Genomic DNA, 13,142 nt, shown 5'->3' with positions numbered 1-13,142 from the left:
CTGGCATGTCCCTCGTGCTCCCCATTTCCTCCCATCTCCCCAGCTCACTCGTCACCAGTCCCCACCCCTGCCCACTCAGTTCAGCCCTTTCCCCCAAACCCCAAACACACTACACAGGCAAGGGTGTGCTGTGACTTTACTAGAGGCCACAGGTGACAGTGGGTGGCACCGCCAACCTCAGGCTCCACCCACCCCACCCCCCCTACCCACCCTCTGGGCCTCATGAAGACTGTCCCAGAAGCCATCCTGTCTTGTTAGGCAAGCTGGACCCTATTGGAAAGGAGCGGGGGCGCTGGGGGTGCTGAGTCCAGTGAGGGCCCCTCCGGCCATCACTCCTGCCGCTCCTCCAGGCGGTCCAGCACCAGTGCGGCCTGAGTCTTGGCTTCCTCCAGGAGGCTGGAGATGCGCTGGCGGATCTGACAGACAAGGGGCCAGGTCAGCACCTTGCAACTTAGCCCATCCCTGCTGGCCCAGGCCCTCCCTGCCCCCTCCCTGGGCCACCTCTGGCCCAAGCTCCCTGGCCTCTCCACTCAGATGTCTGGGCCATTCTGGGCTTCCTCACAGAACTCCTAGTAGAGATGGGAGGGATCTGTCCTGAGATTTGGGGACAGCAAGGCTCCAGGGCCCCCTCCCTCCTGGTCTTCCCACTTTAGCCATGACTGCCCAGGGCAGGGCTGTGACCCCAAGGCCCAGAGAGGCAGTGTTCACGTGGTCAGTCCTTTAACTCAATGGCCTTGTGGTGGACAGTGACTTCCCTGAGGATGGCCAACCTCAGCCTGGCTGGACCAGGCAGAGGGGGACAGGGCCTGGCTCCTGAAAAGGCCACAGTGCCCCCATTCTCAGTTGTGAAATCGCTTTTTAACAATTATCACAAAATCACAGAGAGAAATCACATAGCTCAGGGGACTGGGGCTGGGGCTGGGGCTGGGGCTGGGGCTGGGGCTGGGACTGAGGCTGGGGCTGGGGCTGGGGCTGCGGCTGGGGCTGGGACTGAGGCTGGGGCTGGGGCTGAGGCTGGGGCTGGGGCTGGGGCTGGGGCTGGGGCTGGGGCTGAGGCTGGGGCTGGGGCTGGGGCTGGGGCTGGGACTGAGGCTGGGGCTGGGGCTGGGGCTGGGGCTGGGACTGAGGCTGGGGCTGGGGCTGGGGCTGGGGCTGGGGCTGGGACTGAGGCTGGGGCTGGGGCTGGGGCTGGGGCTGGGGCTGGGGCTGGGGCTGGGACTGAGGCTGGGGCTGGGACTGGGACTGAGGCTGGGACTGGGGCTGGGGCTGGGGCTGGGACTGAGGCTGGGACTGGGGCTGGGGCTGGGGCTGGGACTGAGGCTGGGGCTGGGGCTGGGACTGGGACTGAGGCTGGGACTGGGGCTGGGGCTGGGGCTAGGGCAGGGGAATGGGGTGCTAAAGGATGTGGGGGTTTTTTTGGAGTGACGAGAATGTTCCAGGACTAGATAAAAGTGGTCAGCCCTGGGTGGCCGCACCGGGCAGGTAGGCACAGTGGGCAGGCTCAGGGTGGCTGGGCCACAGCTCCATCAAGGGTACAGGGGCCCCAATCCCTGCAGCTTTCTGGTCCCCTGACAGGACTGGCCCAGGTCCTTCCCGAGGTGATGAAAAGGGAGGTGCCACCCGAGAGAGGACGACAGCTGCCCTCCAGCCAGGCCTCCACCTGCAGGAGGCTGACCACACTTCCCTGAGCGCCTGCTGCTCACCTGGTCCTTGAACTTGTCATCGCTGATGTCCTTCAGGTTGATGAGCACGTTGAAATACGCACCAAACATTCCCGTCTCCAGGGCCTTGGCAGCCACCTGCAAGGTCACGGGGACAGGGCTGGGGGATGGCGGGACTCTCCCTGTCCACCCTCAGCAAGAGCCCAAGGCCTGGGTTAGGCAGCAGCATCTGGGATCCCAGCAAGTGCCTGCCCCTCTGAGCCCCCCTCCCCCATCAATAATGATGGCAAACTGATCACCAAGGGTCCCCCAGAGGCAGCTGGGCAGCCCGTCTGAAGAGGCCCACCCTCATCCCACAGCAGGGAGTGGGCTCCGGCCTTGTCCTTCCAGGGGACAGAGGCAACCACCACAGCCTGACTCTCCGCTTAAACTTTCGGGCTTAAATGGAGGCCCCGCTCATGTGAGCGCAGCCCAGCCTCCTAGCACAGCAGCCTCAGGGCGGGCCGGATCCTCTCCGGGGTCACCATCGTGGAGGTGACCACGAATGGAGCAAGCACGGTGGCCAGTCACGTGGTAGGAGCATGGTCCTCCCTGGGGCTCCGGGACCCCACACCATCCAGTGTGCAGACGGTCCCCCTCAGATGACCTTGAACGCGCCCAGCAGGCCAGGCCCACCTCACAGGCCTCGGTTCTCCCTGACCTCACGCGCACCGAACACTGCGTGTGCACAGGCCTGGACGGAGCTGGTATAGGTGGGGCTCTTAACAATGAGTCCCAACATGTTAGATGCTCCCGGGTCCCACTGGACAAGGAGATGCCGGAGCACGGCGGGAGCACGGGAACGGTAGGCACCACAGCCCATGTGTCCAGGCAGCTTCCGTTCTTGACAGCTCAGACTCGGCCGCCTTCCCAGGGAAGGAGGGGACCCTAGTCGGCAGCCTCAAGCCCAGACACTGAGCTCAGGTGTCTCTCTTATAAAGACCCAGTAAACTGTGGGGTCTGAATTCAAGGGTCAGAAATCACAGACCCAAGCCCTCCACACACAGCTCGTGATGTGTGCACACCTGTGAGCTGTCTTCAGTGTTTCTAGAGCCAGGAGGCCAGGAGGAGGGAGAGGGAGAGACCCAGAGAGGGGAAGAGGAGGAAGAAGAGGAGGAGGAGGAGGAGGCATCAGGAGGGTCAGGCATGGACTCTGGAGACTCACTTGAGTTTCTGCTTATCTGCCCTGCAACCCTGAACAAGATCCTGAATTCTCCATCTTCAAACACACCAGCCCTGCTGGCTGAGGCCGGCCAAGACCACCTGGGACGTGCTCACGTCCAGGCCATGGTGTTTAGCAAACACCATGAACGGCTGCGATCGCCCAGTGACCCACCACTCTCCGCATGGCTGTAACCTCGACAGCGGGAGGCCAGGCTCCACCACGTACCTGCAGGTCCGACCGGCAGGCCAAGTTCACACACAGGGCCAGCTCCCGCAGCGCCGGCCACAGCGAGGCCACTGTCTCCGCCAGCTCCAGGGGTACTGTCACCGCCTGTCTCAGCCCCTTCTGCAGGGCGGCTGCTCGCCTGAAACCAAGGGATCATCGAAACCCAGGTCATGCAGGAACCCCACCCGGGTCCCTGCCCCAACAGCTGCAAGCAGACAGAACCAGGGTGGAGACAACAGGAAAGTCACTCTTTCGTCACCAGCACATGCTCAGAGGGTAGATTAATTGGAAATGAGACTCTTTCAAGTCTCCTGCCCTCACCTGTCCTTCTCCTCAGGGGTGCTCCTAGGCAGCTTCATCGCTTCCTGCCAGAACAAAGCACAGAAACGCACGGGTGAGGGGCAGCCATGCCCAGGCCACTCAGGAGCCTGGGCTGGGCAGGGGCAGCCTCGTAGCAGCGCCCATGTCACCATCAGGGTCGGCATTTCCACACAGCACGGGCGTCACTTCGGGAAGAGTACTTCCGTTGGGGTTCATGGTGTTGGGCCCCCACAGAGGAAGGCAACCTGGCTCAGGGACCCCACAGCGGGCACTAAGGGGCTGGAGAGGAAGGGCTGGCAGCGCCCTCAGGCACTAGAGGGGTCCCGTTAGGTCTCTGCGCCCCACCCCTCCGATAGCACCTGGCCCGTAGTCATTGTTCAAAAGTGACACAGGCAACAGCACGACCCCTAAAATCTAGACATAACGTTTCGAACTGTGTCCCCACCTCCCCAAAGGCACCTGTGCTTTGGATGGTCACGCTGGGTCTGTCGCACCCCACAATGTGCTCTTGCTCCTTTGATGGCTACACAGGCGGGGCCCCCCTTGTTCGTGCACCCCTCGACTGTGGGCATGGCCGTGGCCAGGCCCTGCCTTCCCACAGGATTTCTGGACACAGTCAAGGGCACCCAGCTTTTTCTCCTGCGGATCCCCACTTTCCACGGACCCCGGGCTGGCCCCTCTGGGCACTCACCAGGCAGGCGGTGAAGGCCTGGGCATCCGCGTCCACCAGCGCTGTCAGCCGGGCTGAGGCCGCGTGGAAGGGCGGGATCAGGCGCCGCATGGTCGCGTCCAGGTGCTCGAACTGGCGCCGCCCGTAAGTCATCAGGCCAGCCATGCAGGCCAGCGAGGCTCCCTGCGGAGGGGCCAGCTGAGGGACTGGGACCCCTGTCACCACCCCGTCCTTGTCCACAGCCCCCACCGCCCCTGTCCCCACCCCAGTCCCTGCTCCTGCCCCAGCTCACCATGGCTGCGCTGGCTGCTGCCACGGAGCCGCCCCCTGGGGTCGCCGAGCGGGCGCCCACCTCCCGGACAAAGGCACGCAGGGACTTGTCCACCAAGCTCTGCTCGGGCCCGCTGTCGGGGACCAGGTATCTGCAGGACCCAGAGGGACAGGGATGGGGTCCTGGGTCATAGTTACAGACTGGGAGGGAAGGTCTGGCTCCGACCACGGTCCCGGACTCCAGCCGCCCCCCTCATCCAGCCTCACAACAGGAGAAAGGGGGATACAGCCCCAGCTTGCAGAGCAGCCACAGCCTGGGGGGGGGGGGCTGTGACCACCCCGGAGCCCCCCTGAGGACAGAGCAGAGCCTTGTCGGGGCCTCACTGCACTCCCCAAGCAGCCCCAAGCCTGCTCCTGGCACGGGCACCCTGGTATCTGCTGATGAATAAGTGATCAAGCAGAAGGCTCTGGAAGGATGGAAGCTGGGCCAGCAGGATGGGGGCACTTGGAGGGACTGGGGGGCTGCTCACTCGATGATCCGCTCCTTAGGATTGAAGGGGGACAAGGAGTCCAGGCCCAGCCTGTTCACCACCTGGAAAGGAAGCAGCTGGTGACCAACGGCCACCTCAGCCCACCCCCCGTGCATAAGGAAGGCCACCGAAGGGTCAGCCCCACCTCAGCTCACGGCAGCATGCCCACCCTGACCCAGCCTGTGTGTGGGAGGGCGCAGCCAGCCACGCTCTCGCCCACTAGGAGCCCTGCTGACCGCTGGCTCCCGTCCAAGCTGGGCCCACCTGGGAGAACTCCTAGCCCGGAGCAGGCCCCTCGTCCGTCTGCACACACTTCCTGACACACCCACCCCCCGTGTCACTCCGCAGAGACCCGGAGGCCCAGAGTGGCGAGCTGCCCATCGGGTCCCTCAGCTGCTGGCCTCGTTCTGAGCCACACGGGCCTCCTCCCGTGTCCCTCAGACGCCGCCACATGCAAGAGCTCCTTGCTGAAGGTCAGCCGCACCGCCTCTCTGGACAAGGTTTTGTCTCCTCGGGCGTCACACTCACTGTTTCTTAAGGCCCCGGAGCTGCCCGATTTGCCGAAACACAAGACACGTGATGTGAGGAAAAGTGAAGTTTGCCTAAACTCAAAGTAAACTTGGAACCATCTCATTTAAGATTAGAATTCTTTCCACCAAATAAACATTCGAAACACTTTCTGGTGCCTTATGCCAGCGACACCGGCCGGGCTGCTTCTGAGCCGGAGTGGCTGATCCTCGTACAAAAAACAGGAGGTGGCACGCGCTGCTGAGAGGAACGAGCCAGCAGGGCCCGGGGTGGTGGCGGGCTGTCTCCGAGAACACGGGGACCGGCGGAGAGACCCCTGGAGAGTTTGCTTGTAGCATCCACATGAGGCAAAGCCCTGCTGACGCAGGCAACCTCAGAGAGAGGAACAGAACTTGTCGACTGAATGTAAACACCCGGCTAAGCTGGCAGGAGGAAAGGAACTCATTCGAGGCCAGAAGTGACCGGAAAGGTGAAGCAGAAAGGCCCGCTCCCTCTGAGGCTGGTCCCCCTGGAGGCATCTGAGCACCTCTGCACCCCTCCTGAGGGGGGAGGGCTCGAGCCTTCGTGAGTGGGGGTCAGACTGCAGTCCCCTGAGAGGCGACATCCCCAGGGATAAACTAGAAAATCAAGCCTCTGAAGCTCATAACCAGCCGACAGACAAGGAAGGAGGCTGGCAGAAAAGGAGAGGCACAGACTGACCTCACCTTCTTATAGAACGAAGGTTAGTGATCCGTGGATACTTGGCATATTTAACATGTGTGGGTATGGGTACAGAAGGCGGATGTGATCTATTTGACTTGACGTAAAAATAACAACAAGGCCATTTAAATCTGGAGCAGAGAAGACTGCTCTCACAGTGTGTTGATTTTCTTGTCTTTCTTCACCCAGTCAACAGACAGTGTCTAAAATTGATAAAGTGCTGAAAGATTAAGTATGTTATTAAACTTAAAACCTGGGCCACTTAGAACTAACAAATGAATTCAGCAAAGTAGTTGAATACAAAGTCAACACACCACAGTCAGCTGCATCGCTATACACAGACAATGAGCAATCTGAAAAAGAAATTGTCAAAGCAGTTTCATTGAAAATGGCATCAGGAAGAGTAAAATGCTTAGGGATTAATTAACCAAGGAGGTGAAAGATTCTACAATGAAAACTACAAAACACTGCTGAAAGAATTTAAAGAAGACGTGCATCAATGGAAACACATCCCAGGGTCGTGGGTGGAAGGCATCTTAGGGTTAAGATGGCAATGCTGCCCAGAGCAACTACGGATTTGACAAAATCATCAAAATCCCAATGACATGGTTTGCAGGTACAGAAAACCTTTCCTGGAGGGTGGTGACTGGCTGCACAGCATCATGAGTGTATTTAATATCACTGAACTATACACTTAAAAATGGTTATGATGGCAAATGTTATGTTCTGTGTATTTTACCACAATTTTAAAAAGGGGGAAATTAACTACCAAAAGAACCCCCTAAAAAAAGTACAGTAACTCTAAAAAATCAGGAAATAGAGAATGAAGAAGAGGGAGAAAGAAGTACAGTGTGTTAATGTTCTCATTTTCATAAAAAGTGGTCAATGTACTGATAAAAATCAATAAATTTGAAAATTTGAATGTAATTTTAAAATTAAAAAAAAAACAATAGAAAAGGCAAATATATTAAGTTATAACAGTAACTACCAGAACACCTAAAAACTAGACTAACTTCCATGTACAGTAACCAGAAGGAACCACACCCACACACCCCGACAAGCCTGAAAGCAGGACAGAAATAAGTCCAGGAACACCTGCTGAATTGGCAGATACTCAGAGATAACTTCAACTACCAAACAAACGCTGCCAGAGAAGTCCAACCATTGCTCAATGTAAGAAATGCGGAAGGAATCCAAGTGGGTGGAGCTCAAGGCAAAGGTGTCACAAGGAACCAATGGAAGGAACCATGTAATCTGTGGGCCCAGGTGCCGGGGACTCGCTGCCACATCCGGAAGTGTGAGGAGGCTGGAGGTGGCTCCAGATCAGACACCAGAGGGAAGGAAGGGAGGCCAGAGGACAGTCCTCCCGGCAGAATTTTTACAGGACGGAACACATTTAAGGCCACAAAGAGAACCCCAAGAGTGTCCCCAAAAGGAAAATCGTATGATCTCACCTTCTAAGCACAGACAATAAAACAAAGAAGGGGGAATAAGTCCTGGCCCCATGGACAGGGCTGCAGGCCCTTGTGTGGGCACCTGCAGCACCCAAACCTGCTCTCAGGAACCTGGAGTTCACTCAGGGCTCCCACTGGGCCCATCAGCCTGGCCCCACCCCCCCTCAGGGGCGCAGCCCACCAGCCTGATCCGGTGCTCCTCCTCCAGAATGAAGAGGTTCTCCTTCTCGCAGTAGAAGGCAGCGGCGTCCAGGAGGGCCTTCAGGGGCACCAGCCCCACCAGCTGCGAGCCCACCACCGGGAGGCTCAGCTCCTGCAGAGGTCCAGCAGCGTCAGCCCCCGGGGCGGGGCTTGAGGGCACCCAGGAAGTGGTGGGGACGGGGCAGCGCCACCCTGCTCACCTGGGCTTCTCTGCAGGTCTCCTCATAGACCGTATGCAGCGCTGTGACCTCAAAGTCCAGGAGGTTGGTGGACACCTGAGCCAGGTTCTTTTCATCCAGGTACCAGCCAATGCCCTGAACCTTTTTCAGACGTCCTGGCTGCAAAGGAAAAGCCTTTCCCAGCCCAGGCCCTGTCCAGCTCTCCTGGTTCCTGGTGAGAGCCATTTGCCCGGCATCCCCGGGGAAGAGGCAGGAGAGGAGGCTGGCAGGTGCGTTGGCCCACCGTGGCCTGCAGAGGTGTGGTGCTCCCAGATGGTCGAGTGCACATGGCCCTCCTCCTCCCTCTCCCTCGCTCTCATCAGAGCCAGCAGGAAGGGACTGCCTGTCACAGGGAAGCTGAGGCCCCATAGGGCCAGGCTCCAAGATGCTCACCCCCACGGCCCCCAGGCTCAGACTAGTCCCTGCCCTACACTCCATCCACATTGTGTCCTGGGGGCCAGCCCAGGGCCACCCCCACCCAACTCCAAACTCCTGTGTTTGGTCCCTTCCTTCCATTGCACCCCTCACCCCAGAGGCCGGCTCTCAGCCCCTCATCCTTGAGGTGATTCAACCCATCTGAAGAGGAACCTCTGACCTCTGACCTCTGACCTCTGACCTCTGACGTCAGCCAGAGCAGGAAGGAGGATTTGGGGCTCTCCTACATTTGTGTTGTACTTACACAATGGCAGTATCTGCAGGCTGGGGATCTGGGATCTCTGGAGATGGGGGGCTGACAGGTGGGCAGAGCAGTGCCCTCTGCCTCCCTTACCAGGTGTTCCTGTGTCTACCTGTGTCCAACTAGGACTTTCTACAGCAGTGATGCTCAATCGAGGCGACAGCTGCTGTGGCAGACCAGGTGGGTCGGGGCACCAGAGAGTACCTGGGGATACCTGGGAGTATCTGGGGGAACCTGAGAGTACCTGAGGTAACTGGGGTTCAGGAAGCAGCTGTGTTCCTTTCAGTATAGATTTTCTGCAATATTTTAACAAAGGGTACCACCCTGCCTGCTTCCATGGAAAATGTCCTTTAAAGCAAGTGCTCCCCCAATTCAAACACTAGACTCCCACCCTAACTCTTCCCACATGGCATGGACACTGAGGCTGGGCTGGTACAGGTCCACACCACAGTGCCACACAGCCTCCCTGGGCCACTGGTGATCCATGGGACACGCCCAGCCCTCGGGGATGGCAGGCGAGCCTAGCTGCTCTCACCTGGTCCTTCCCACGGCCCTGCTCCCGGAGGTTGAGGGCGATGCGATGTGCCTGCTCCTTGGTGCTGAGCAGGTTGATGTTGAAAGCGATGAGGAACTTCCGTGCCCCTGTGACGGTGGCCCCCCAGCTGGGGATGAAGGTGCTGGGGCCAAAGTCAGGTGCCCACTCTGCCTGCTTGAGCTGTAGGGAGACTCACCCTTGGGTGTTGTACCCCATGGAAGGGGTGCCCCGCTGGGGTTGGGGAAGAGGATGGGGAAAGGAAAAGGGCACATACCCCTGGTGTTCACCCCAAACCCACCCGCCATCGAGGGAATACGACACCTTCTCAGGCAGGGCCTCGTACTCCCCCGCCCGGATGGCCGGCAGGGTCCGGCGACTGGCCACCCGTGCTGCCTCTCCGTAGAGGTACACTGCAAGGGGAGCCTGGTCGGTCAGGCCCTGGCAGCCGGGCAGTCCAGACCCCCCATTCCCAGAGGAGAACCGAGGCAGCCACTCCCGCCAGCCTCAGCCTGGAGGACAGGCCTCCTTCAGCTCCCGCCTCACTCAGGGTGGTCACTGATGGAACTCAGTGTGGGCCAGTTCCACTCCTCTGCCCACCCAGGGGCAGGGCAGTCCCCCACCCTCGCTGTTCCCCCTGGACAGATGCCCCTGAAAAAGCCATCGGCCGACCAGGAGAGCTGGGGCACGCTACTGGGAGGATGTTCCCATTTCTTCCTAAAATGTGTTTTCATTGCACAATAAACATGACCACAAATTAAGGAAACTCACCACAAATTCCCAACACCCGCCCATGCACAGGGACACGTGTGTGCTACTCCCCACATCTGCATGGGGCGGGATGCGTGCCCCCGTGCTCACGTGTCCTGTCCACCATGCACTTTGCTTCTAACTTGTCCCCATTTGTACCAGGTCATTTTCTTGATGTGGTCAATCCCCCAAGTGAAATGATCCCCTTAGGGCTGTCCACTCGTCTCACTAAATCACATGGTAAAGTGGCTGCCGGTTCCCGCTGCCTCATGGCCTGAGAGCCCAGGGCCTCCCTGGGTTGGGGCTTCCATTGCGTTTATCTCCTTATGGAAGTAATGGGAATGTCAGTTTGCTGGTGGCAGTTTTTCAGGTTTTTGTGTTTTTTTAATAATCTGCATGTTTAAGGAGTCATGAGCAGAGATTGGTGAAGGGTGCTGATGGGAACTGAAAGTGAGGAGGGGCTGGCTGAGGAAACCCCTGAGATCAGGGTGCCCCTCCTGGGGGCGGGGGGGCACTCACCTGGCACGCCCAGCTCCTCTGCCAGCCGCTGGCCAAAGGCCTGGGCACAGAGCACACACTCATCCATGCCAACGCCCCTCACCGGGATGAAGGGGCACACGTCCAGGGCTCCCATCCGAGGGTGCTCCCCTGCAGAGAGATGGGGGCCGAGGACCAGGAGGCCCAGCTGTGGGCGAGGACAAGGGCTCGTGGGTTCCCCAAAACCTATCCCTGAGGCCCCATCTGCCCCACCATCCACACACTGACCCATTCACACCAACCACAGGGCCCCTGGGAGAGGCAGGCCCCCAGTATCTGGGCATCTGTGTTGTGTAAAAACTTCAGAGGGCCTGACTTGCACACTTTACTCCTCAAACCTTTGGAATGTTAGCACAGGGCAGAATAACTTTGGACTGGGCCTAAAGCAACACTGTGTCCCAAAGAACTATTTGCAAAGATAACAGAAAAGCAGATATTACGACTACAGGACTGAGAATTAAAGGCATTCTTTAGACTCTGCACGACAGCACTGTCTTCCTTTTATTGATGGAACTGTCCCCGCCCCCTTCTCGTCAGTGCCCATTGCCTTTGTCTCCTCATCCGAACACTATTTGGGCTTCTGCCTGAATCAGTGTTTCCTGAACAGCTATTTTTGATCTTGAATAAATGCTTGTTGCCTCTCACTTTGCCCTTTTATTTTTAGGTGAACAGTGTCAACCCCTCCCTCTCCTAAAAACCACAAAGAAAACACGGAAGAGCTTCGAAGCTGTGCTCTCCGAGAGTCCTGGCCAGGCTGGAGGGCCCTCCTGGTCCACGCCGAGTGTCCTGCTGCCAGCCAGCAGCCCCCCAAAGATGGCAACCCCCTCCCCTCCCCAGCGCTTCTCCCCTTCCCCAGTCAACTCCTCAATCGGAGATGAGCCCCCATTTCTCAACAGTTGAGATCACTTGTGAATTCCCTGCCTCTGGACCTGGCTGGTCTCCCTGCTGTGAGTGGCCAGAGACCTTTGACCCTGCCTGCCACCTGACGTGTTTGGCTTTGTAGGCTGTTGACAGGTCAGTTTCCAGCAGGGCCCTGTCTTCACCTTGCCCCCCACCCCCACCCCCAGGGCCTGCTCAGCATGCTCCGGCCTCACTGCCGGTCACCCTGAAATGTGGACAGGCGTCGCCATGCACCTCCTCCTGGCACAGCGGGTTCCATGGGCGGCAGACCCCCGGGGGCCATGGGGGTCCCCCATTCCATGCCCTGTGGGCGAGAACAGCCCCTCACCTTTGTGCTTGCTCATGTCAATGAGCCGGAAGGCAGCCCGGGCAGCGTTGAGGGCCCCCTCCACCACATCCTCGGGCCGCCCCACGAAGGTGTAGACGGTGCGGTTGGTGGAGGGGCCGGCGTCCACGTCCAGCAGCACGCAGCCGGGGGTCTGCGCCACAGCTTGGGAGATGGCGTCGATCACCTGGGGTGAGAGCCCGGCCCACACCTCGGTTTCCCCACTTGGAAGAGGGACAGGAGCTTCAGAGGTGGCTGCACCTCTCCTGTCCCCCACTACCACCCCCCCCCCCCCCCCGCAACCAAAGGTGCACCCGGCAGGCTGCACTGAGCATCTGGGAACTCCCCACAAGCAGGAGCCTGGCTGTAGTCATTGCTCCTGCAGGAGAAACGGAGGCAGGAAGCAGCGCCTGGGCAGAGGAGCTGCTGGGGCTCCAGGGAGGTGACCTACAGGCCAAGGTCACAGAAGGTCAGGGTTCCGGCCCCTCCACGAGGCCTCCAGTGGGAGCAGCTGCAGCGGGGGAGGGGCACGAAAGACCCAGAACCTTCTGAGGTGACAGAAATGCCCAGTGGCTTAGAAGCAGGGACTCGGGGCCCAGACTGCTCTGAGGCCCTCGGCAGCCTGCCCCCCCCTCTCTGTGCCTCAGTTTCCTCATAGGTGATGTGAGGATAACAACAGTGCTCACCTGATACGCTGCGGGGAGGGGGAGGCAGCGGAACCAGGGCAGAGACCCTCAAACAGCCTGTGGGTCGGGATTGGGGGCCCCATTTTCACAAGAGGCCAAGGGATTTGTTCAAACCTGGGTCAGGACCCCTGTCTGACCACCCCCTTCCTCACCCCCCTGCCCAGGTCGGTCACTTCTAGGTTTCCCACACTCACGGGGCATACATGTCGCTGTGGCTGAGAGGAGGTGTCCCCTTTGAGAGAAGATACTCCCAACCCCGCACCAAGCAGACCCCTTGCTCCTTGCGCTGCCCCCCGGCACCTCACCTCCTGGTTGTTCCCCTCTGAGAAGTTGGGGACACATTCCACCAGGCGAGACATGGTCTGGGCCTTGGTCCTCGATCGGGACGCTCTTCTCACAGACAGGAGGAGGGAAGGACGGACAGGCCTCTCCAGTGCCCGGCAGGGCCTTTATACTACCCCCCCCCCCCCCCCCCGGGCTGCTTATTAACCATCTGCTATGGCGAGGATTCGGGGCAGGCTGGTCCCTGTACAAACACCGAGCTAGCAGTCCGGGGAGGGGCAGAACCAGGATCCCAGTGAGGCTGAGATCCCAGTTGGAGGAGGAGGAGGAGGGATCGCTCTGGCAGGGTGGGCGCCCCTGAAGGAAGCTCCTGTGGCCGGGACCCTCAGTGGGGAGAAGTCCTCACCAGACCCCTCAGGTCAGCTGGGACTCCGCTCCCATCGGGGCCCGTGGCCATTTGGTGGCCATCGTGT

General features: G+C 59.5%; 1 protein-coding gene across 1 annotated transcript; it reads right to left on the bottom strand.

The window, feature by feature from the left end:
* Positions 1-264: 264 nt before the first annotated feature.
* On the bottom strand, positions 265-12,813 carry FTCD (formimidoyltransferase cyclodeaminase). The gene is made up of 14 exons (XM_036352269.1): positions 12,693-12,813; positions 11,705-11,888; positions 10,459-10,587; positions 9,514-9,602; positions 9,193-9,372; positions 7,964-8,101; positions 7,744-7,875; positions 4,882-4,943; positions 4,374-4,503; positions 4,103-4,264; positions 3,412-3,455; positions 3,091-3,229; positions 1,704-1,799; positions 265-416 (listed from the first exon to the last, which is right to left on the bottom strand). The coding sequence occupies exons 1-14, from the start codon at positions 12,744-12,746 to the stop codon at positions 330-332; spliced, it is 1,626 nt and encodes a 541-aa protein (XP_036208162.1). The 5' UTR covers positions 12,747-12,813; the 3' UTR covers positions 265-329.
* Positions 12,814-13,142: the final 329 nt, after the last annotated feature.

This window comes from Myotis myotis, unplaced genomic scaffold, assembly GCF_014108235.1.
Source record: "Myotis myotis isolate mMyoMyo1 unplaced genomic scaffold, mMyoMyo1.p scaffold_m19_p_2, whole genome shotgun sequence".
Taxonomy (NCBI): Eukaryota; Metazoa; Chordata; class Mammalia; order Chiroptera; family Vespertilionidae; genus Myotis; species Myotis myotis.
Note: the sequence above shows the minus strand (reverse complement) of the source record. Positions and strands in the feature narration are given on the sequence as shown.

Excerpts from the sequence above, each read along its gene's own strand:
- FTCD (XM_036352269.1), bottom strand. The coding sequence starts at position 12,746 with ATGTCTCGCCTGGTGGAATGTGTCCCCAACTTCTCAGAGGGGAACAAC. Across the intron at positions 9,373-9,513 it reads ACGAGGCCCTGCCTGAGAAG|CTCAAGCAGGCAGAGTGGGC; the intron begins GTGTCGTATTCC and ends GTCTCCCTACAG. Across the intron at positions 4,265-4,373 it reads CAGCAGCCAGCGCAGCCATG|GGAGCCTCGCTGGCCTGCAT; the intron begins GTGAGCTGGGGC and ends GCCCCTCCGCAG.